The sequence below is a fragment of the Halichoerus grypus genome, chromosome 1 (assembly GCF_964656455.1).
Source record: "Halichoerus grypus chromosome 1, mHalGry1.hap1.1, whole genome shotgun sequence".
Lineage (NCBI taxonomy): Eukaryota > Metazoa > Chordata > Mammalia > Carnivora > Phocidae > Halichoerus > Halichoerus grypus.
This window is the reverse complement of record NC_135712.1, coordinates 19,052,714-19,077,775: the sequence shown is the minus strand read 5'-3', so window position 1 is coordinate 19,077,775 and position 25,062 is coordinate 19,052,714. Positions and strand designations below refer to the sequence as shown.

Genomic DNA, 25,062 nt, shown 5'->3' with positions numbered 1-25,062 from the left:
ACAAAATATCCAACTAAAAATGTCTCTATAGAGCATTGGAAAGAGGATGAAAGTATAAATCCTCTTGTACTTATCCCCTGTACTTAAGTGGTAAACAAAAATAGGGAGATTCACTCTGGGAGAAGACATTCTCCAGGAGAATACTGAGGTTGGATTAGTGTGGGCAAAGGACTGAACTCTGGAGCATGTGCTCAGTTAAAGAATATAAAAGAGCAGAGACAATGAAGAAGAAGTGCCCAGAGAAATAAGAGACAAAGAGGGGAGGAGTTTTGCCAAGTCAGTTGTTATCTGGAGGCCAGAAGAACCAAGGGAGTTCAGAGTGAAGCTATTACTTAATTCTCCTGTTAACATTCCTGTGAGGTACCCGGAACTATTTTTATCAAGGTTTCATAAATGAGAAGCAGAGGCTCGGAATATTTTTAGGGAGACACAGAGGCAGGACTTGAAGTTAGAACTGCTGACTCCAGATCCCATTTTTTTTTTTTTCCTATGTGGGAGATGAAGACACTGGGAAGTGTAAGGAAAGTTAGAAGGCTGAGGAGACTTTTAGGGGAAATGGAAGGCGCTCTTTTCTGGTGTTCAAAGGCACAAGGAGAAGAGAGGGGAATCTCTGTGTTGTCATGTATGGATTTAGAATCAGCATACAGTATCTCACAGGGGCACTGCAAGGATGACTCATTTTTTCTGTCATAATAAGAAAATAATTTGAGTATTCCGTTTAGAGTGTGGGTGACGGCTTAAAAATCTTAATATGTTATTATAATGCCTTCTGACATTTAATGTCTGACACTTAGTAGTATGACCACTACAAATGTGTGGTTGTCTCTTAACATATACAAATGCCTTCTGTTCACAACTCAAACTGAATTCAAAGCAATATTAACCTGAGGGTAAGCCATAAGCCCGAAATAAATATTTCATGATCTGAAAATATTGTTTCACTAAATGGGAAAAATACCCAAACATGAGCTCATCCAATATTGTTGAGGGATTTATTATCAAATTTAGGCACACTGTAGCATCGCAGATCATTTGAAAGGGAAATAGAAAAAGTCCCCATAATTTTCTGGCTTTTTTCCTAGAAGTTAATATCAAAAGAAAAACATGAATATTGTCATAAGCAAAAATAAATATTGTCATATATCACACACTTCCTGAATTTTTTGTATGCATTATCTTTTAAATTGCTATGTGCTATCTGATAGTAGGACACAAGATTTTTTTTTCCCCTTTATTTTGAAATGAAGAATAACTCTTTCAGCTAATTTCTGTGGTACCATTTTGTAATTTCTTCTGTCTTTTACTACTTCCCAACTTTAGTTTCCATGGGAACAGGATCAGTCAGAAAATATTTGGGACTCTTTCAGCATGTTGAGTCCAAGATTCCTAATTAGGCTTCAGGCACTTGCAGTTTAATTATGAGTGTCTGTGTTATATCTTTGAAGGTAACAAAAACTGGGTTAAGATTTCACGATATGTTTGCCGTTTCAAAGATTTTTATTAAAGATTTGGATCAGAGAGCTTTAAAATCATTTAAGTATGTGGGAGAACATGCCTGGAAAAAAAGAAAGAAAGAAAGAAATATCTTTAGGCGTACTATTCTTGACAGATAAGAAAACTTAAGAGACACCAATTATCCCAGTTAGATCATCAAAATTGGTTAAATGTTTCTTAGCTGAAAATGTTATCCTTGGAAATACAGCATATTGTGAGTAGGCAGAATTATATTGGGCTTAGATCTGGAGCAGGGAAAAATTAAAAATCAAAAGAGGTGAGAGAAAATTACAGAATTGAAAAGCCACCAAACTATACCAAAAAGGTCTCAATAAACCCTGTGTCCTCTCCAATACCTCCTTCGTAGTTTTATCGTGAGAACAATTACCACCAGTGGAACATGGGAGATCATAGGTTTACCTTTAAAATATTAACTTTATAGGCCATGTGACATCAGCTGTGTAAGTGGAGAATACTCAGTTTGTAATAGTTTGAAATGCAAAGCTTTCAGGTTTCTATTAGCTGAATGTGTGTTCAAGGAATTTGATGGGGAGCTACCAATGGGTGTTGCTGCCCCAGGGAGTGTTGTGGAGTTCTGGGGACCTATTTGATTGTCACAATGATGGGTGGATGCTATACACCTGCTGGGCAGGGATCTGTGTGCCAGACAGTGTTGTAAAATGAAGAACTTCCCTGTGTCCCTCGCCCTTCATCCTTCATCTGGCAATTTCCACTGCGTGTTCATATAAGTGAAAACTTTATAACTATCTGAGCCTATAACTTACACTAATTTAGCTGTAAACAGAATTTTTTTTTTTTTTTTTTTGCACAGCCTTAATGCATAACTAAATATCCACAGTGAGTCTGTTCTTTATTTTCCTGTTTCGTTTGGAATGGCTTCAGGTCTTTTTCTCTTAAATCCAGTTTAACATAGTAAGTATAGATAGACTAATACCTGAATTCTTCATCATTGTGTATGCTAGTGTACTCATGTATAAACATTTATAAATTGAAATATATAATATTTTACTATATACTGTTTTATTTTTATTTCTCTTTAATATTAAAGGAACATTATGTTTAGTTTTCCAAATTTTATACATGCATATATGTTTATATGTGTATATGTATACACATATATACATAGAAAATGTTATATTACCCATAAATTTTGTTTCAGGATAGTAAAGGGGCATGAAAAATTTATTAGAAAAAAAGGTCTGGGGTGCGTGTGTGGCTCAGTTGGTTAAGTGTCTGCCTTTGGCTCAGGTCATGATCTCAGGATCTTGGGCTCCCTGCTCAGCAGGGAGTCTGCTTCTCCCTCTCCCTCTGTCCCTCCCCTACCCCCCTCGTGCGTGTGCGCGCTCTCTCTCTCTCTCTCTGTCTCGCTATCTCTCTCTCACACTCTCTCGCTCTCAAATAAATAAAATCTTTAAAAAAAAGAAAAGAAAGAAAAAGAGGTTCTGGTAGTGCTGAAAACCAACCAATTAAAATAAATGGATGCAAATTAACATGTATTTCATTACTGCAGTAAATTCTTCAGTTTGTGGAAGACAGGAAACATATATACTATTTTTAGGGAAGCAGTTTTTCCCTTTTCAGGGTTCATTTTTAGCTGATGTGAGAGAAAAAATTAAATGGGAGAAAAATATTAAAATAATGACTCTATAGAATGCACTGAAGAATAACTGTGTTCATATGCACCCGTGTTTCACTAAAATATGTCATTTTTTTCCTTTTATATGTAGTTAGAGTGAGGGTAGTTTAGAGTTACACAATGTGAAAGTTACTTCTAGATTTTTGTGCAAAGAGACTATAAACTTTAGTATTATCAAAGAATTATTAAAGTATCACTAGAGCCTAATACTGTATTTTAATTCAACTAGTATTTGTGGGTCTAGTATGCCAGGTGGTGTGCTAAATTACAAAGATATGTTAGTTTATACCATCTTTAAAATATATTTCGTGCTTTATGTATAGTTTATAGTATATATAAAATATACTAAAAAAGTTGATACATCTCATTTGAAGACATGTTCAGTTTTGTTTGCAACGTTTAATTATCTCTTATTGTGTGTGAAGTATGCAATATGTCAAACTGTTCCTAACATTGTCATGTTCCTAATGCTATTCAATGGAAGACACAGATATGTAAAAGATAGTTTGTAATAAAAAATAATAAAGGCTTATAAAAAGTGCTGTATCAGATAGAAGAAGGGCTGACTATGTACAGAAGGATAGAAGGGGCTGGGGAAGGCTTTGCCTTTCCTGATGTTTGAGTGGGGCATTGAGTTATCTATGGAAGTTCCCCATTTGTCAGGGGAGTGTTGGAAGGAGGGAATTTCAGGGAGAGAGAATGGAGGATGCAAAGACCCATGGTGTTCAAAGAGCAGTGGGAGCCCTCTGGGGGCAGGGGGAGGACTTGAACACAGGGTCTGTGGGTAGTCAGCACTTGAGGGGGAGGCTGGAAAGACAAGCCAGTTCTGAAAGGCCATTTGAAGAAATTTGGCATTCATCCTGAAAGCAAGGGGGAAGCCTCTGAAGGAAGCTAAATATGATCAGATTGTAGGGCGCTTGGGTGGCTCAGTAGGTTAAGCGTCTGCCTTTGGCTCAGGTCATGATCCCAGGTCCTGGGATCAAGCCTGCGTCAGACTCCTTGCTCAGTGGGGAGTCTTGCTTCTCCCTCTGCCCCTCTCTCTCTCTCAAATAAATAAATAAAATCTTAAAAATAAATAAATATAATCAGAGCGTATTGTGAGAAGGTACCTCATGAAGGAGTGAGGCAGATGAACTGAAGCCTGTGCACATTCGTGTTCATCCTTAGCAATTTCCCTCCTGAACCAAAGAGCCATCTCTCCCTCTGAAAGCTAGTTTCTTCTTGTGCTCAGGATGATATTCCACCAGTCTCCTTGGGTCCTTTGTTCCATCCTCCCTTATCTATCTTCAACTTATCTTTATTACTAGCTCTCCAAACATGGGCTACAAACATGTTAAAGTCTCTACAGTTGCAGTGGGAAAAAAGCTCACCGTGATTCTGTAATAAAATTCTTAAATTGGTGATGATCTGCATTTGTCTCCGTTTTTGTAGTGACCATTCAGCCCACTGCAAAGTGCTCCTTTCCCATGCCACTGAAATTGCTATCATTGTATCACCAATGATTTACTAGTCTCTAAATTCACAGCTTTCAGTTAAAACCTTACTTGACCTCTCTGGAACATCCGATATTGTTGACGCTCCTTCCTTGAAAGTCTGCCCACCCCTGACTTCCATGACACCATTCTGCCCTAGTTTTTCTTGTTTCTCTGATTGCTTCTTCTCAGTCTTCTACAGAAGTTTCCCTTGGGCTTTTTCCTCTCTTACTCTACTCCATTGTTCATACTCTATGTTGTATTTCCCCTTGGAGAGTCACAATGCTCCTTAGCATGCTAAAGGCTCTAATAACTCCTACAATAGAGAGTTTTAACTCTTTTTTTTCATGGATTTTATCTTTAATCTCTACACCCAACATGGGGCTCAAACTTACAACCCTGAGATCAAGAGTTGCATGATCTGGGGTACTTGAGTGGCTCAGTTGGTTAAGCATCTGCCTTTGGGGTGGGTCATGATCTCAGGGTCTGGGGATGGAGCACAGCATCAGGCTCCTTGCTTGGCGGGGAGTCTGCATCTCCCTCTCCCTCTGCCTGCTGCTTCCCCTGCTTATGCATTCTCTCTCTCAGTCAAATAAATAAAATCTTAAAAAAAAAAAAAAGCTGTATGTTCTACCAACTGAGCCAGCTAGGCACCCCTGTTTAACTTACTAACTGGATGTTTCCCAAACATTTATGACCACAGAACCCTCATCTTTCTATAAGACACTAAAAGTCAGTGGCCAGTCTGAGGGAGAGGAAACAGGAAAGGAGCATCAGAGAAGAGAACCAGGAGATAATGTTGTCGCAAAAACTATCAAATGTGAAAAATCATACAAGGCTATTTAATTTTATCAAAGTGGATTTTGTCAAGATGTTACTTAGAGCTTTGACAGGAGAACTTTTTTTTTTTTAAAGATATTTATTTATTTATTTGACAGAGAGAGAAATTGAGAGAGAGAGAGAGCATAAGCAGGGGAAGCGGCAGGCAGAGGGAGAAGCAGCAGGGAGCCTGATGTGGGGCTCAATCCCAGGACCCTGGGATCATGACCTGAGCAGAAGGCAGACGCTTAGCTGACTGAGCCACTCAGGTGCCCTGACAGGAGAACTTTCTAGAAGTGGTGAGACTTAGGAGAGGCCTTGAAGATTGGAGAGAATTTTAATGGAGAGGAGACAGAGCCTCCACTCCTGTGCACACCTCCCCTCCAAGGGAAGACTGTGTGAAAAGGATAAGGAAGACTATCCATTGTCCTTGAGATATAGACATGGCTCAGAGGAGGGTGTTTGTTAAGGTTTAAAGGGGAGTGATTGACTATGGAAGGTTGTTCCAGGTCATTATTCTTGGGACAAAAATGACTATGGAACATTTAAAAAAATTTACAGTGTATCGCTGAACCTCCAAAAAGAACTCCTAAGATACAAAGCACACTTGTATTAAAGTAGACACCTCCAAATTAATTTATTACTGTAATACATTTATGATGCTTCTATTAGAGTTCTCCAGAGAAACAGAACCAATAGGAAGTGGATATAAATTAAAAGACTTATTTTGAGGACTTGGCTCATGGGATTAAAGAGGCAGACAAGTCCAAAATCTGCAGAGTGGGCCAGCAGGCTGGAGACCCAGGAAGAGTCAGTGCTGCAGTTCAAGGCCAATGGCTGTCTGCTGCAGAATTCCCTCTTGCTCAGGGGAGGTCAGTCTCTTGTTCTGTTCAGGCCTTCAACTTATGGGAGGAAGCCCACCCACATTATGAAGGGCAATCGGCTTTACTCAAAGTCCATCCATTTAAATGTTAACCTCATCCAAAAACACCTTCACAGAAACATCCAGAATAATGTTTGACCACATATCTGGACATTCTGGCCCATCCAAGATGACACAAAATTAACCACAATGCTATTTTAAATTATATATCAAAATTTTCAAGCAAGTAATTTTACTTTAAGAAATAAAACTTCTTGGGCACCTGGGTGGCTTAGTTGGTTAAGCGACTGCCTTCAGCTCAGGTCATGATCCTGGAATCCCAGGATCGAGTCCCGCATCAGGCTACCTGCTCAGCGGGGAGTCTGCTTCTCCCTCTGACCCTCCCCTTTCTCATGCTCTCTCTCTCATTCTCTCTCAAATAAATAAATAAAATCATAAAAAAAGAAGAAAACTTCTCACCTTGTGTTATTAAAATTAGAATTTATTAAATGGATATTTTTAAAAATAAGAACAGTAATTTATGGCTTTTAAAATCACATTTTAGGTAACTCTTCCATATACTACATACTACTACTACTATGTAATTTTTTGCTGCAGCACAATATGAAAATTAATTCTGCCCAGTGATGTTGTGATAAAGTATTTTTGATTTCAAAATTAGCTGCTTCAGAATCTTTCATTGAGGGGCGCCTGGGTGGCTCAGATGGTTAAGCATCTGCCTTCGGCTCAGATCATGATCCCAGGGTCCTGGGATTGAGCCCCACATCAGGCTCCTGGCTCAGCGGGGAGCCTGCTTCTCCCTCTCCCTCTGCCTCTCTCCCTGCTCGTGCTCTCTCTCTCCTCTCTGTATCTCTGTGTCTCAAGTGAATAAATAAAATCTTTAAAAAAAAAAAAAGAATCTTTCATTGATTAATCTTGTGCAGCTCATCCCTTAATTCAAAAAATTGAGCATAGCACTTTATATTCCATTTCCATTTTCTCCATAATTAACTTTGTTTCCATTCATTTGGCAAATATTTATTTAGAATCTACTACAAATCAAGCAATTCTTGGCTTGGAGTATCGATATAGGTAAGAAAATAAAGCTCCCTGCCTTCAGTGCATAAGTACATTATATAGTGTGTTAGAAGGTGGTGGGCACTATGGAAAAAAGAAAAACCAAATCAGAATTAAGGAAATCAGGGAGTTTGGAAGGAAAAAGGTCAGATGGAGGTGGGGTTGCAATATGGAAGATGGTGGCCAGAGTAGACTTCATTAAGGAGGTGTCCTCTGAACAAAAACTTGAAGAAGTAAGAGAGTTCATAGACATCTGAAGGAAGAGCCTTTCAGGCAGAGGGAACAGTCAAGCCTGGCCTGTTTTGAGAATGAGTACGGAGGCCAGTGTCCCTGGAGGAATTGAGGAAAGGGGGTTGAAAGGAAGCAAGGCCAGATTGCACAGGGCTTCCAGGCCAATGTAAGGGTGTCTGCCTTTACTCTGAGGAAAATGGAGAACTGGTCCAAGGTTTTGAGCAAGAGTGCCATGATCCGATTTAGCATTTTAATGGATCTCTCTAGTGGATGCATTGAAATTAGATTTTAGAGGGACAGGATAGAGTAGAAGGCCAGTCAGGAGTCTACTGCAGGGATCCAGGCAGAGATGATGGTACTCAGAGCGGGTGGCAATGGAAGTAGTAAGAGGTAGTTCTGGATGCATTTTGAAGGTAGAGCTAATAGGACTTGACTGATGAATTGGATATGAGCCATGGTAGCTGCAGTCATTAAGGATAAGTGCAAACTTTTTGGCCGGAACAACTGAACGAATAGACTTGCTATCATCTGAGTTGGGGTAAATGGGGCAGATTTAGAAAGAAAGATGAGGTTTGGACATAGTGTTTGAAATGTCTGCTAAACCTTCAAGAGGCAGAGTTAAATAGGCATTTGAATCTGAGTCCGGAGTTCAGCAGAGACATCTGGACTGGAGATATATATTTGGGAATTGTTAATATCTGGGGGTGTTCAATGCCGTGAGTCGGGATGACCCCATTAATGGAGGAAGCCTAGGCGGAGAAGAGGAGATGACCAAGGATAAGACCTGTGAGAAGGAAAGCTAGGGAAGTGTGCTGTCCTGGATGCTAAGTGTGGAAGGTGTTATCAAGGTGAAGGGTATGGTGAACTGTGTCAATGAAAGTAGTTAGGGAAGGCTTCACCATCGTAAGTCATGTTTTACAGATGATGAGGCACAGCCCAAAGAGGCTGTAGCTGACCCAAATATGTCACAGCGAAGATGAAGAGGAGGTCGAATTTAGACACAGGACAGCCACTGTAATGAAGACATCATGCTAATCATTCAAAGAAGGGAGACAAATATATAAGCCTGGCCATGCATTCTCTGTGTTTGCAATCCATCCGAATACATGATTACGGCGGAATCATTTGTAAAACCCTACACTTGCATCGTCACATTGGATAAAAAGCACTGTCGAGCGAGAGGGGAGAGCTAAGAGGCAAGTATTTGTAGAGAATCTACTGTGTGCCAGGAAGTAGGCCAAGCAATTACATACTTTATTTAATCTTATAACCAATTAGGGAAGGCACTATTAGGTTCATTTTACTTCAATGGAAACTAAGGTTTAGAAGGTTAAGGCTGTCGCTTGCCTCAGGTGATGTGACCAGTAATTCAGGGCACTGGGTATTCAAAGCTAGCTGGGTCTCATTTCATCTCTATCAGCTGTGACTTCCTGAAGACGAGGAACGATTCTGTCCCCAGCTGTAATAAAGCCTTGGGCCACCTTTCTAACAGATGACCCTTTCTTCACCCATCTGGACTTTAATGTTGCTTTTTGTTTGATTTCAGATATTTAATCAAAAAGCCAAGCTATTGAAAATAGTGCTGGTGATGGTGGTGCAATGCTATTTAGCACTTTATCCCATTGGATGAGGAGCCGGGTCTGACACCACCTCATCAAAATATGAAGGGCTAAGGTTGCCTCTACAGCATTTCAGAAATATCCGGTGGATTCTGTCATAAATGCAGCCATCCTCATGCTACATGGGACATCCAACAACAATTTCACCTGAATTGTTTGATAACAATTACTTTTAGACACCATATTTGGGCACAACTACCTTTGTCCATTTTTTAAATACTTCATCTGAAAAAGTTTCAAAAATTCGATCTCTAATGGCACATACTCCTTTCCTGACCTGCTCAGGATGCAGCTCTGATTGGAATGTATGCAGATTGTCTTACTTCAGGCTGCTATAGCGAAAATACCATAGGCCGGGTAGCTCAGAAACAAATACCTATTTCTCACAGCTCTGGAGGCTAGAAATACCAAGACCAAGGTGCTGGCAGATTCAGTATCTGGTGAGAGCCTGCTTCCTGCTTACGAGCTGTCACTTTCTTGTTGTGTCCTCACATGGCTGAGATGGAGGTCCCTTGAGTCTCTTTCATAAAGGCACTATTCCCATTCATGAAGGCTCCATCCTCATGACCTAATCATCTCCCAAAGGCCTCCACCTCCTAATCTCATCATACTGGCCATTAGGATTTCAACACGCAGATTTTGGCAGAGGGGACACAAACATTCAATCCATAACACAGATTTCATTAAACCATTTCTTTTACTGGTCTAGATGACTGACCCTAAAGAGTAGGTTTTGGTGTTAGCTCATTGTTGGATGTGTAGAACCAGTTTTGAAATAAAAAGTGTGAATCAGGGAATTGTCTTTATGGAAAGAGAAGGGAAATTATAGTAGCTGGTTGTAAAGTGCCTGAGAAATCAGGGTAACTAATTCTGAGTAGTCTTACCTGACTGTTGTAAAATATGACAGCTAAGCAAAGCCAAACCATTGTTTCCGTGTTCAGCATTTCAAAATAAATCATTCTTGTTCCTTTGGCTTCCTGAAGACTAATCAAAGGAAGCATGAAGCAACAATAAGCTGGGAGGGTTTCCCTTAGGTTTCAAATCTCTTCTGGAAGCATTTATGGTAATAGAATTTAATTAGTAACCTACGTATGAACTGTAAGGGTGAAAGCTTTTATGAACCATCATCCAGCAGGAGAGTTGAAGAATAAAATTCATACAACCCCTGTATTTTCCAGAATTGAAATTTGAAAGGGAGAGAGAGGGCAGGGATGCGCTAAGTTGTTGATCATATAAAACCCATAGTATTTTAAAGGTTGAACTATCAGGCAGTGAACTCTGGAGATCACTTTCTTTATTATAAGTGGTCAAATCCAGAAAGCTAAATAAACTCATTGATAAGAAGAAGCCCAGGGCGCCTGGGTGGCTCAGTCGGTTGGGCGCCTGGGTGGCTCAGTCGGTTAAGCAACTGCCTTCGGCTCAGGTCATGATCCCAGGGTCCTGGGATCGAGTCCCGCATCAGGCTCCCTGCTCTGCGGGGAGCCTGCTTCTCCCTCTCCCACTCCCCCTGCTTGTGTTCCCTCTCTCGCTGTGTCTCTCTCTGTCAAATAAATAAATAAAATCTTTAAAAAAAAAAAAAAAAGAAGCAGCCCATAATTGTGTGCAAAGATGATTATTAGAGCCCTCACTAAGAAAATTGTACCCCTAAAAATCTTATTCTTGCAAGTTTTTTTTTTTTCCTAGACAGAGTGCATGTGCAGGTGCCCTGGGTGGGGGAGGGGCAGAGGGAGAGAGAGAATCTCAAGTATACTCTGTGCTGAACGCAGAGCCCAATGCAGAGCTCGATCTCACAACCCTGAGATCATGACCTGAGCCGAAATCAAGAGTCGGGTGCTTAACCGACTGAGCCACCCAGGTGCCCCTTATTCTTGCAACTTTTATAAAGTGTGCACACATTGCTAGGCCCTCCCACCTCACCCTCAAAGCCTTAGGAGGTGCTCATGCAAGGGAGAGCCCCAAAGCTTTCCCCTTATTAAATTCATGGTCAGTCCTCCTTCCTTTATGTGTTTATTCATTATATTTTATAAATCTTCTAATTCAGGAAAAGATTTAAGACATTAGCAGTGCTCTATCTTCCTCTGAGAAATGCAAAGATAACTTCATTTGCAGATTATAAATTTGACAGATTAGGAATATTAGAGAATATTTTTGACATTCTGTGCTGATCCCTGTTAAACTCAATTTGTATTGATTACTGCCTGTTTGCACTTTCAAAAAATGAAAACATTGGATGCATCAAGTGATTCCCCAAATTCATTCAGTAAAGCAGAGAAATAAGACTCTGGAGGTACAAAGATTGAAGATGGGTGTGAAGCCATCTTCAGAGAGTCTGACAGAGTCATATTTGGCATGACTTTCTCACAGTGCCTCATGCCAGTCTGAGAATGGGGGGAGGGAGAAAGGTCTGTGGAACCAAACTAACTAGATGTAAATGCACATCTTTGCTTCTCTGCGTTTGAGCGTTGTGACCTTGAGCAAGGACCTCTCTCGATCGTCACATCTGTCCAATGAGGATTTTAACACAGTGGAGTCACATCTTACTTAGATGCTAGGTTCTTAAGGGGAAAATTTATTCATAGTCAAAATCACCCTTTAATTCTTTAGGTCATCATTAACTCACCAGAACACCAGCCACAGGTAGCTCTAAAGACAAGCACAGCTTTTATTTTTCCTTGCACTTTGGTGTATGGTTTCCCTTTCTCTCATTAAAAGGAAGGGCCAGAAGGGTTGCCTGGGTGGCTCAGTTGGTTGGGCATCTGACTTTTGGTTTTGACTCAGATCATGATCCCAGGTTTGTGGGATCCAGCCTGCTCCCCACTCAGCAGGGAGTCTGCTTCTCTCCCTCTCCCCCTGCTCACGTGCTCTCTTTCTCTCTCAAATAAAGAAATAAATCTTACAAAAAAAAAAAAAAAGAAGGGCCAGAATATCCAGTTTGAAGACAGAAGGACAGGTCTATCTCTGTGTGTCTCTCTCTCTTCCTCTCCGTTCCTCTCCCCCTCCCTCTCCTTCCCCCCATCCTCTCCCCCTCTCTCTACTCTCCAGACCTACTATGGTTGAATGATAGTGAGATAGATGAGTATATTAACCTAACTCCTGATTCCTACTTCATTGGGAGACTTTTTACCCTATAAATATTTATCCATAATAAATACTGGAAAGTACTCTACATCTGTAACTAATACTACATTAAATGTTAATTAATTGAATTTAAATTAAAAAATGCAAATATAAAATTAAAAAATAAATAAAAATTAAAAGTCTCCTTTAAAAAATACATACATACATACATACATCATACTGGATAGTGTTATTTTATCTGTTACTACTAGCCCTGTGCATCTTTTCTATATTTGTTAGTACAATAATTGTGTATTGGTGATTGTCAAAACCACATGGCTATTAATTTTCGTTTTTGAAAACTTATGAAATAACTCATATCCACAGTTTTTATAACTTGTTTTTATCATGGTACTCTCTGTAATGTACTCTTAGAACAAAAAAACCTCTGTAACACATCAGTTTTTCCTAATCATGTTTCCAAATAAAAGTTACTTTTTAAATAACACTTTTATAGTAAATTTAAAAATTGTGATATAAATATAAATATTTATTCTTAGTCATACTAGATTATCCTTAGTCACATAAGAATATTTTAGATGATTGATAGACAATGTAAGAAATTTTATTCTTAGAGTTGAGGGAAAAGAAACACAAAAGATTTCATTTGGTTAGGGATTACTTGACTTGGGGTTGTTAGCAGTTATGGAAATAATCATCTCTTAACATGATTTTATGAACTTCTGCCAGTGATTTTGGAACACATCCAAAACTATTAAAGATGTTTTGTAGCTAACTTTAAAACAATTGTTGACCTCAACCAGCAGACCTACATGACAATTTTTTGTTTGTTTTCTTTTTTAACTCACTCTGGAAAGGTGAAGAAAAAATAAAAATCAGTTCAAGAAAGCAGCCAACAGAGACTCTTCCTAACATCTGTTAGTGAAATGATGATAAAAAATCCAACATTTTGTTTTCATAAAGTTATTGGGTTCAAGTTAAAAAAAAAAAAAACATAACCGAATTCCGAGAGCAGAAAGGCTTAAAACAAGGTAGAAGTCTTATAATGTTTAATTGTTTTTTTAAGATTCAGAACTTTCTGTTTAAATAAGTTCATCATAGGTAACCACACATTTTAAGTATTTTTACTTAATTAAAAAGCAAACCTTGAAGTAAATAGAACCAGAGGAAGCAACATAGCTAGAAGACACTTAAAACCACAGAAATAAATATTCAGGTACCAAGAAATAATATCTATTTATTAATTTACTAAAACCAATCCCCTTTATAATTGTTTTACGTTCATAGTTTTGCCAATTCAATCAATCCTCTCTTTTTTGGTGTTTGGGACATTTTTTTCTATTCAAACATATACATATAAAAGTAATGAAGAAATTAATAAAACTCCTGAGTTAGCAGCCGTTATTTTCCATAGAACTTTTAAAGTGATTTTTGAAAATTTAAGAAATCTTTCTCAAAGGACGTTTTAGCAAGTAGGAAACTGGAATTGAGAAAAGGGGAAAATAATTGGACCCAGTTCTCAATCTTCCAGTCTCAGATTGGACTAACGTTCACCTCAAATGAAAGACAACCCAAGCCTGCTGAAGAAAATAAACATTCTCAGTAGGCAGTGCAGTGTTTGAAAAGTTCAAAGATATGATGATGTGGAGGGAACAAAGATTATCTTTTTCTATTTTGCCCAGATTTTCCCCTCAACTGGTTTCTAGGGAATATGAGTCTTCATTGTTTTGTCTAAAAAATCTACTAAAGTAGTTCAAAAATCATAAGAAACGCCTGTCACAATCAGAATTTCTCTGAGAGCACTAATTTACACATTGCTAAAGGAGAAAAGAGGCTTTTTCAAAGTGTGCTTTGAAAGTTTCACAGAATAATGATTTGGGATCAGAATTATTGGGAAAACGTTCAGTGATCATGTCATTTAAATGTAGGTGTAACACAGAATGAACGTATGAGGTCCTGGTTTTCCTGGCTTGGTCAGCTTAGTGTCTTCCCTCCCTCTGTTCTCCGAAGATCCAGACCCTCTTTGGGATCTACAAAATAAAATTGGGGAAGGAGAGTAGAAACTGGAAAAGAAAGGCATATAGGAGTGAGAGTAGGGTTTAGAGGACTATGGGACATTCTGGTATGTGGCAGAGTATGTGGAAAAGGGAAAAGGAGGACACTTAAAAAGTTTGCTTGGACCCCTTCATGATTTTTTTTTTTTTTAATACACAAGCAAAAGCGGTATTTTGAAATCACTCTTTGGTGACCTGACACCTCTCTAAGACTGGGCCACATAGGTCACTGCTTTATACAAATATATATATATGTCAATGAAAGCAATCAGCTCAATTCTACATTCTTTGCAATAGACACCAGCTTTGCCGATTTGCCTAATGAAGATGTTTGCAATTTAGAGATAGAGAACCTGAATAGTTGAACAATGTTAGACAGGAGAACTAGACATTTGAGGCCTATAGGTTTCTAAGAGTTTTCATTTCACAATTACATTCGCTGTCCAGGCTTCTCAGGGAGAGGGAAAAAAAAAAAAGTTATCCCAAATAGCATGTATTCCTCAGGAGTGATGAAGTCTTAGGACAGTGTCATAATTTACATGTCAGTGTCCATATAGATGAATAAATCAAAGATGGCGTGTTCTATGAAACATTTTTCACTCCTTCCCAGAAATGTAATACATTATTTCATATTCAAGAAATTCTGATCTCTTAGGAACTTTTTTTGAAATCCTTGAACTCATGGTTTTTTGGTCCTCTTTTAGTCTATTTATTTCTATTCCTGGCTCTTCAGTCAGCCTACCTGCTAAGTCTAAAGCAGTGGTTTTCCACCAAGTATGATTCCCCCCCCCCGGGGGCATTTGGCAATGTCTGGAAACATTTTTGGTTGTCATGACTTGGGTTTGCTACAGGGGAGATGGAGGTTCTACTGGCAGAAGCCAGGGATAGTGCAAAACATCCTGCAGTGCACAGGACAGCCCCCCACAACAAAGAATGAACTGGTTCCAATGGTTAATAGTGCCAAGATGGAGAAACCCTCATCTAGAGCCTCCCCACTGAGATTGCGATGCCCTGCTACTTCTCCTACTTTTCCAGTTACCACTGCCCAGCTTCCATCTTCCTGTTGTGCCTTCATTATAACCACCAATTTCTCACCTTATCCCATCTTCGTTAGATTAATGGACCTTTCCACCCGGCGTCCTTGCTAATCTGCAGTCCTTCCCCATAGTTCTGCTTGGGGGAAACACGATGTGGGGCCCAGTGTAGTAGTATAGTAATAAACTCCGTGGGCTTTGGGAATAGACTGGATGAGTTCAAATCCCAGCCCCACCACTTACTACTTGGATAATCTTGACCGAGGTTTCTTACCCTCTCTGGGTCTCAGTGTCCCCACCTGCAAAACAGGTGGATAAAAATGGTGGTACCCGACCACAGAGAATTGTTGTGAGAGTTAAATGAGTTAATACTTGCAAAGCACCAGGAATGTTGCCTAACACCTAAGTGCTTAATAAATGTTAACTACTGTTGGGGCACCTGGTTGGCTCAGTCAGTTAAGTGTCTGACTTTTGGTTTCGGCTTAGGTCATGATCTCAGGGTTGTTAGATCGGCCCCACGTCCATTGTGGAGCCTGCTTAAGACTCTCTCTCTCCTTTTGCTCCTCCCCCCACACACTCTCTCTCTCTCTAAAATAAATAAATAAATCTTTTAAAAAAATGAAATTTTCTATATAAGTTTATGAAAGCGATGATGATCTCATCGTTGTCATTGTCGATTATTATCAGATCACACCAGCCACCGTAATTGGTCAGTCATTTCAATCCTATAGACCAATCCTGGAAAATCACTGAAATTTTTGGGAGAAAAATAAAGATGTTCTGCTTGCATTTTTCATCATGTTTGTAATACAAGGTTTATATACAGTATATATTATATATACATTTCCTAGTCAAAAATATGTTAAATGACCCATTTCTATACAATGTAGGTATAATCAGGGATAAGTTTGTAAAGCAACTTAAACCCTTAAATAATTAGCTTTTATCTTAAAGGGGCAATACCTTAGGCACTAGATTGCATATTAGGCTAAATTAAGGACAAAGACGCTTGTTTAACAATCAGGCTTGGGGCGCCTGGGTGGCTCAGTCCGTTGAGTGTTGTTGGACTCTTGGTTTGGGCTCAGGTCATGATCTTGCGGTCCTGGTATCTAGCCCAGAGTCAGGCTCTGCACTCAGTGGGCAGTCTGCTTCTCTGCCTCTCCCTCTGTCCCTCCCTCTGCTCCCACGTTCTCTAAAATAAATAAATAAATCTTGGGGCGCCTGGGTGGCTCAGTTGGTTAAGCGACTGCCTTCGGCTCAGGTCATGATCCTGGAGTCCCGGGATCGAGTCCCGCATCGGGCTCCCTGCTCGGCAGGGAGTCTGCTTCCCCCTCTGACCCTCCCCCCTCTCATGTGCTCTCTCTCATTCTCTCTCTCTCAAATAAATAAATAAAATCTTTAAAAAAAAAAAAAAAAAAAGTTGGTTAAAATAAATAAATAAATCTTAAAATAAAACAAAAAAACCTTTCACAATCAAGCTTGTGAAATTGTGTTGTTTGTCATGGGGCCCTTACAGATCCATGGGTTTTGCTTTGTGAAGGGAGGGCAGAAAACCACAATACAGAAAATGGAAGAGACATAGAGGGTTTGGCTTGGTTTTTCTTATTTTGATACTTTAAAACCTATGGGTTATGAATGTGTGAAACTGTCACCAAACTTTAGGCCAGTTTTCCTTAATGTTGCATTCCATTCAAATATTTGCAAGTGGACTTTGGTACTATTTTAATTATCCTATCTGTTTTAATCTTTCAGATCATAAGGCCTATGGATTCTCTGCCCCAAAAGACCATCAAGTGGTCACAGCAATAGAGTATCAAGGTAGAGTAACTTACGCTTTTCACAGACTGTGTTGTTCAAATGACTCACAAGTATGACGCGGGTGATGTTATCTATTTGTTGGGACCCTCTGCCTTACCTCACACCAATTCTTCCTTCCAAAATGTTGCTCTGTGCTATTTCCACTTGAGAACTCTTTCTCCACCTCCTCAGTGGAAATGAAAGACCTGATGTACAAAGAAGGCCTCTAATTGCATAAATTATCTGCAACAAAGCAGATCTAATTTGTGAAACTGGTAGACAGAGGTTTTGCAAAGTTTCCAGCCAGCTGGATATGGCAAATGGAAATTAACACCACAAACCCCACTCTACTTAATGTTTTTAAGATGACATTAATATAGCCTATTTGGGGGTGCCATTTTGTTATGTATTTTAGCTTCTTAAATATATTTACAATAGGGAGTTGGTGTTTAATGGATATAAACTTTCACTTTTGCAAGATGAAAAAGTTCTAGAGATTGGTTGCTTAACAATGTGAATATATGTAACACTACTGAATTATTAAAAATCATTAAGATGGCAAAAAGTTAAAAAGTGTTAAGATGGTAAATGTTAAGATCTATGTATTTAAACACAATTTAAATAAAATTTTTAAAGACTCTAATACCCAAGGAAAACTTTATAAGGGCTTCTATAAGTTTACTTCAAATATTCACCACCTACTACTATTCTGAAGGCTCTTTTACCTAGAACACAATAATACTAGGCAACCAGAAGAATTACTATGTCCTAAGTATGATGCTAGTTTGGGCCAGAGATTGCAAACATTTAAGAAACAAGTTTCAAATGTGTCTGAACTCTCGTCTTCAGGCATGTCTTAGGTTCTTGGCGTTGGGAGAGACAGGTTTGAAGGAAAGAGACAAAGATTAAAGAAGAGAACTGGATGGGACGGAACTAAGTAGATTAGTATTTAGCTAGTGCTTATAATAGTGCCCAGCACACAGCGTTATATGTGCTTCTTCAGTAAAAATATGCTACAGTAAGAATCGGCATGCCATTCACAAGTACACATCACTTGATAACAAATCACTTAAATAAGTATTTCAGTTAATGAAGTCCTAAAATATTACATGATTAAGCTAATAAAAGACTCACACTTTATCATGAATTAGTTTTAAGTGGAGAGACGTGGGAAGAGCAAATTTATGATTGGGAGTGATGTAGGGCTATGGAGCACTTGAAGTGGGAGATAAACAGGGCTGGACAGGTGTTGAAAAGGAGACTAGAAAGGCTAAAAGAGGGATTACACAGTGAGAGGAAAAGATGGGCCAGGACTCTGTAAGGACAAAAGAAGTGAATTGCCCTACTTTGTACTTTCCTGAAGGTTCTCACTGTTGGGCCCAGGGGGTACCATGAATATACATCCCTGCTCCCCCCCAATCCCCGCCACGCAGGCCCTATGGCATGATACCTCAATTAGGATGCCAAAGTTAAATTCTACAGTCTTACATTACTTTAAAAAAAAAATGTATGGAGGTGAAATTCACATAACATTAAACCAGCACATTCAAGTGAACGGGTCAGTGGCATTTAGTACATTCACAATGCTGTGTAACTACCACCTCTGTCTAGTTCCAAAAATTTCCATCACTCCAAATTAAAATTGTGTACTATTTACATTACTTTTTAATGTGTATTTTATTTTTAATATAAAAAATCCTTCTATAATTTATTGCAGTCAAATGTTAATCTTATTCCTGAATAAGTATTTTCTATTTTTATTCTTTTGTTTCCCCTCTCCTCTTTTAAAGTAAGAATTATAGGGGCACCTGGGTAGCTCAATCAGTTGAGCATCCAACTCTTGGTTTCGGCTCAGGTCAGAATTTCAGGTTCCTGAGATAGAGCCCCACATGGGGGGGTGGGGGCTCTGCGCTCAACAGGAGTCTGCTTCTCTCCCTCTGCCCCTCCCCCCACTCACGTGCACATGTGCTCTCTCTCTCTCTCACACACACACAAATAAAATAAATAAATCTTTAAAGACAAAGATTTATATTTTGATTCTATTTTGTATGTGCCCCAGTCGTTCCAACTTGGCTCTCCTTAAAGCAAAAATAAATTTCTATCTTCTTCCACATTTTAGTTGTAGCATATTTCATGCAATGACTTGGTTTTAGTTAAAGTGTAAAATATCTTGTGATTTGTATATATGTGTGGGTGTGTTCCACCTAATTCATTTCACTTTTTTGTCTCTTGTCTCTCGGATGTCAACAAATCATGAATTAATTCCTTCTTTGCAGTACTTCTGTTTTGTATCACTTCCCACAGTGGTGCCAAGAACAGAATGAGACTGAAGTGATAGCAGCTTTGCTAAGCTTATAAGTTATATGAGCAGGCTTTATGCAGAATGTCCAACCCTGTGAGCTATAAATCAGGTTAATAGCATGCTTTTCTTCACAGAAGTAATTTCTTGGTAATTCTTCAGAGCTGTGTTGGTCGTATCACTTCTATTTTTGCTTATATAAGATTTTGATGATTTTTAACTTGAGCACAGAGAATAACATCAAAAGATAATTAGCAGTACAGAATCCTAGAAAAATTAAAATTCACAGTGATTTCTATTGATGTGATCCCTAAAAGTGACTATTTTGCTACATGAAAATAGTTATTGCTGAAGTGATAGCAGCTTTGCTAAGCTTATAAGTTATATGAGCAGGCTTTATGCAGAATGTCCAACCCTGTGAGCTATAAATCAGGTTAATAGCATGCTTTTCTTCACAGAAGTAATTTCTTGGTAATTCTTCAGAGCTGTGTTGGTCGTATCACTTCTATTTTTGCTTATATAAGATTTTGATGATTTTTAACTTGAGCACAGAGAATAACATCAAAAGATAATTAGCAGTACAGAATCCTAGAAAAATTAAAATTCACAGTGATTTCTATTGATGTGATCCCTAAAAGTGACTATTTTGCTACATGAAAATAGTTATTGCTAATACGCTTTTTCTAAACAAAAGAATCATCTTTTCCTTGACCCAAAGGAAACATATTTTTGGGAATGAAATGATCATCTTAATGAAAAAAATTTGTTGCATTTTTATGCTTTTGTATGCCTTGTTTTGAGAAAATATGATTTATGTCTGTATCCTATCCTTTGCTGTCTCAAAGGTAGCGGTTTTAGTTCAAATTTGAGTGATTCTTAGGTAAATTTGGGGTGTAGAAAGTGGGGATTTCTATCATGTCAAGGCATACTTACAACTACAAGTAAAAGAAGTTTCTCAGGGGTGAAAGCAGTAATAACCACTGATGGAGCACGCACCATGTACAAAGTACCACACACACCCAAGTGTATTGATATATCACCTCACTTAAACTTCACACTAGCTTCATGAGATGAGTACTGTTATATTGTTTCTTTTTACAAATGTGAGTATAGGGACACTTGGGTGACTCAGTTGGTTAAGCGTCTGCCCTCGGCTCAGGTCATGATCCCAGAGTCCTGGGATCGAGCCCCGCATCGGGCTCCTTGCTCAGTGGAGAGAGCCTGCTTCTCCCCCTACTCCTCACCCTGCTCGTGCTCTCTCTCTCTCTCTCTCTCTCTCAAAATAAATAAAATCTTTAAAAAAAAATGTGAGTATAATGTTCAAAAACAGTTAAGTAATTTGCCCAACATCACACACATAGTGTATGGCAGAGGTCTAACTCCAAAAGGCCTTATGGTATAATAACCTCCTATTACCTTATGGTATAATAACCCTAAGGGCTACGTACAAGATTATACTGGTTGTGAGTGTTGCATTTTAACTGAAAAGAGAGAGGAGAGTCCATGGTAGTTAGCTTCTCAATTCATCTGGTTCTTTATCCTCAGATGTTGACCCCATGATTCCAACTGACTTACTGTTTCTCCCAGTTCCAGAGCTCATGGTGTTGGCACCTTCAGATCGAGGCTTGGAGTAGTCCCAAAGAAACACGTGGTGAATTCCAATTTCGAATTCTACGAAATTTGTACTCAAATTCTAAGGAATTCTAATTTCTTTTTTTCAGTCTTTGGTCAAATGTCACTCTCTAAATGAGTAGAACTCTGACGATTCAGATGTTTTGTAATTGCACACCAACACTCCTGATCTACTCTGCTTTATTTCCATAGCACTTATTACCTCCCAATGTAGCATTTAATTCACTTTATGATATTTCTTGTGTGCCTGACTCCCCCTGCAAATTGTGAGACCTGAAAGAACAGGGATCTTTGTTTTGCTCACTGATGTAGCTCAGGAACGATGCTGGACACACAGTAAGTGCTCAACAGTTGGATGAATTAGACCATCTCTACACATCCTCCACGGTCTGAGTGAGACAAGAGAATGGTGTCACTGCATTTAGGAAAACCATTGGTTTCGTTTTTGGATATAATTTCTGCAGAGGTTTTCCATGGAGCAGTGAGGACAGAAGTCAAATCTTCTTGATGAAAAGGGCTCCGTGTGTGTGTGTGTGTGTGTGTGTGTGTGTGTGTGTGCACGCCTGTGTATGTAGTTAAATATATGAAACAATGTGACCAAGTACAAATTTATTCCTAAGACCTGAGCGTGTGGGCTAAAAATGAGTGTGGGTGTGTGTTTAATTGTTGGAAACTCAACAAAATACGGGAAGGAAACCTATCTCAAACTCAAGACTCCGGAAAGTCACCACCCATTCTCCTTAATCAACAGAACAGAACCGTGTTTCCTCAGACAAGTCCCTCAGCACATATTTGTCTTTGTAGCATAATTGTAAACATGTCTGTAAAATGAGTCTCTTTGTCATGTAAAACCTGCTCTAAAAACTTTAGGCACCCTTGAAAACAATTTTGTGGGGTTTTTTCCCCCTTGCCTTTCTTTTCTCTGTCCTATTTTCTGTTTTCCATTACCTTGTATTCTATTTCTGTATTTCTAGTAATATGTGTGGAACTAAAAGGAAAATTAGAAACTATATATAACAAAAAGAAAAACCATAATTCTATCACACAGAAATCATCACTGGGTTAATATTTTCATACATATTTTTTGGCTTTTTGTCCATATCTATATGTATATTAATAAAACCTGGGATAATACAAGTATTACTCTCTGATCTACCATATCATATATCCTGAATTTTTTTTATTAACATATAATGTATTATTTGTTTCAGGGGTACAGGTCTGTGATTCAACAGTCTTACACAATTCACAGTGCTCACCATAGCACATACCCTCCCCAATGTCCATCACCCAGCCACCCCATCCCTCCCACCTCCCTCCACTCCAGCAACCCTCAGTTTGTTTCCTGAGATTAAGAGTCTCTTATGGTTTGTCTCCCTCTCTGGTTTCGTCTTGTTTCATTTTTCCCTCCATTCCCCTATGATCCTCTGCCTTGTTTCTCAAATTCCACATATGAATGAGATCATATGATAATTGTCTTTCTCTGATTGACTTTGCATAGCATAATACCCTCTAGTTCCATCCACGTCGTTGCAAATGGCAAGATTTCATTTTTTTTTTTTTTGATGGCTGCATCTGAATTGTTTTTTAAAATGGCATTAAAGGGGCACCTGGGTGGCTCAGTCGTTAAGCGTCTGCCTTCGGCTCAGGTCATGATCCCAGGGTACTGGGATCGAGCCCCGATTTTTTATTAACATATAATGTATTATTTGTTTCAGGGGTACAGGTCTGTGATTCAACAGTCTTACACAATTCACAGTGCTCACCATAGCACATACCCTCCCCAATGTCCATCACCCAGCCACCCCATCCCTCCCACCTCCCTCCACTCCAGCAACCCTCAGTTTGTTTCCTGAGATTAAGAGTCTCTTATGGTTTGTCTCCCTCTCTGGTTTCGTCTTGTTTCATTTTTCCCTCCATTCCCCTATGATCCTCTGCCTTGTTTCTCAAATTCCACATATGAATGAGATCATATGATAATTGTCTTTCTCTGATTGACTTTGCTTAGCATAATACCCTCTAGTTCCATCCACGTCGTTGCAAATGGCAAGATTTCATTTTTTTTTTTTTTGATGGCTGCATCTGAATTGTTTTTTAAAATGGCATTAAAGGGGCACCTGGGTGGCTCAGTCGTTAAGCGTCTGCCTTCGGCTCAGGTCATGATCCCAGGGTACTGGGATCGAGCCCCGCATCGGGCTCCCTGCTCAGCGGGAAGCCTGCTTCTCCCTCTCCCACTCCCCCTGCTTGTGTTCCCTCTCTCGCTGTGTCTCTCTCTGTCAAATAAATAAATAAAATCTTTAAAATAAATAAATAAATAAAATAAAATGGCATTAAATCCTTAAAAATAAAATCTTAAAAAAAATAAAATGGCATTTAATCTGCTACATCAAAATCAGAGGTATGGAAAGGATTTTGAACCTCCTCTAGTCAAAGATGTGTGCTTTTGGGGTCAAACTGAATGCATTGTGGGAAAAAATGTCTCAGAAACATGAAGATGACACTCTAGAGAGCGTGACTGAAACGTACTTTAAAAATATTTACAACCGGAGGTTTCCTTTTGGCAACTCAAAGCAGTTGGCAGATAGGTGCTGGACTTCCCCTCCTCCCCCCAGTCATCTTGTTTGGACAGTTAAAAGAGGGGGTTCCTTCGGAGGTTCCAGGAATTCTTTAATGACGTAACTACAGTAAATTTCCTGCAATAAAGTGACTTAAATGAGCTACAGTGAGGCAGTTAAACTTGATGCCAAGATTAAATCTTCTCATAATTTATCTGGATAGAGATAAGGATTAGGAACCCATGATTTAGTAGAAGATCATATCGGGTTTGTATCAATATATCCACAGAGAGGGTTATCAAAGAATGGGTCTGAGTGAGAACGTACATGTTGAAGGAATGTTTGTGGATCCCACAGGCTGCACTGAGTGCCTTTCTCTGTTTACCTCCATAGCGCTCATGGCACTATGAACAATGGAACAAAATTACATTATCTTATTTATCTCTTCTCCCAGGCTGTAAACTCCCTGATGACTGAGACTGGGAATAGTAAGATAAATGATAAATAATTGATCATAACTGCCATTTTTAAATTACTTACCATGTCCAGGCATGTGTGCTTTGCATGTATTACTGTATTTGAAGATTCACTACAACTCTATGACATACTATCTTATTTCACAGATGGTAACTGAGGCTCAAGAACTAGGGTCAGTAGCCTAGTGTCATGCAATTATTATGGAGAAGAGCTATAATGCTTTCGATTCATCTTTGGGTTAAGCCAACATGGTGCCCATTAAAGTAATTTATGAATGAATGAATGAAAGAATGAGTGAATGAATGGAAGTATAAAGAAATAGCTTAAGGCTGTTTAAAAAATTTACTTAAGTAAAATATAAATTCATAAGGACAATTAGAAAACAAGCATTTTTGTTGTTGTTCCTAGAGGTTATTTTAGCCTGTAAATATCCAAAGAAGACCATTTCCTCCAGATTAGAGTGGAAGAAACTGGGCCGGAGTGTCTCCTTTGTCTACTACCAGCAGGCTCTTCAAGGTAAGAAGCTGTAGACTTGATGAGGTGAGAGCAAGAGAACACCAAGTACAGCCTGGGTTCTTTAATTTACAAATGAGAACAGGACAGGACTAGTTACTGAGAATGTGGGTTTTTTAAATCATTTTATTTTGTTTTATTTTATTTTATGTTATTTTCATCATGATAAGTATACTCTTAATTCCCCTCCTCTATTTCCCCCATTCCCCTACCCACCTCCCTCTGGTAACCATCAGTTTGTTCTCTATAGTTAAGAGTCTGTTTCCTGGTTTGCCTCTCTCTCTCTCTCTCTCTCCCCCTCTCTCTCTCGCTCTTTTTTCCTTTGCTCACTTGTTTTGTTTCTTAAATTCCACATATGAATGAGATCATATGGTATTTGTCTTTCTCTGACT

The 25,062-nt window shown here is 39.0% G+C and overlaps 1 protein-coding gene across 4 annotated transcripts in view; it reads left to right on the top strand.

The window, feature by feature from the left end:
- Positions 1-25,062, top strand: part of JAM2 (junctional adhesion molecule 2) — an 85,534-nt gene that overhangs the window by 42,391 nt on the left and 18,081 nt on the right. For all 4 annotated transcript variants that reach the window (XM_078056504.1, XM_078056401.1, XM_078056432.1 and 1 more), the window contains 2 exons: positions 17,150-17,215; positions 24,566-24,673. In XM_078056504.1, the coding sequence (XP_077912630.1) occupies positions 17,150-17,215; positions 24,566-24,673 (174 nt within the window). The remainder of the gene's footprint in view (positions 1-17,149; positions 17,216-24,565; positions 24,674-25,062) is intronic.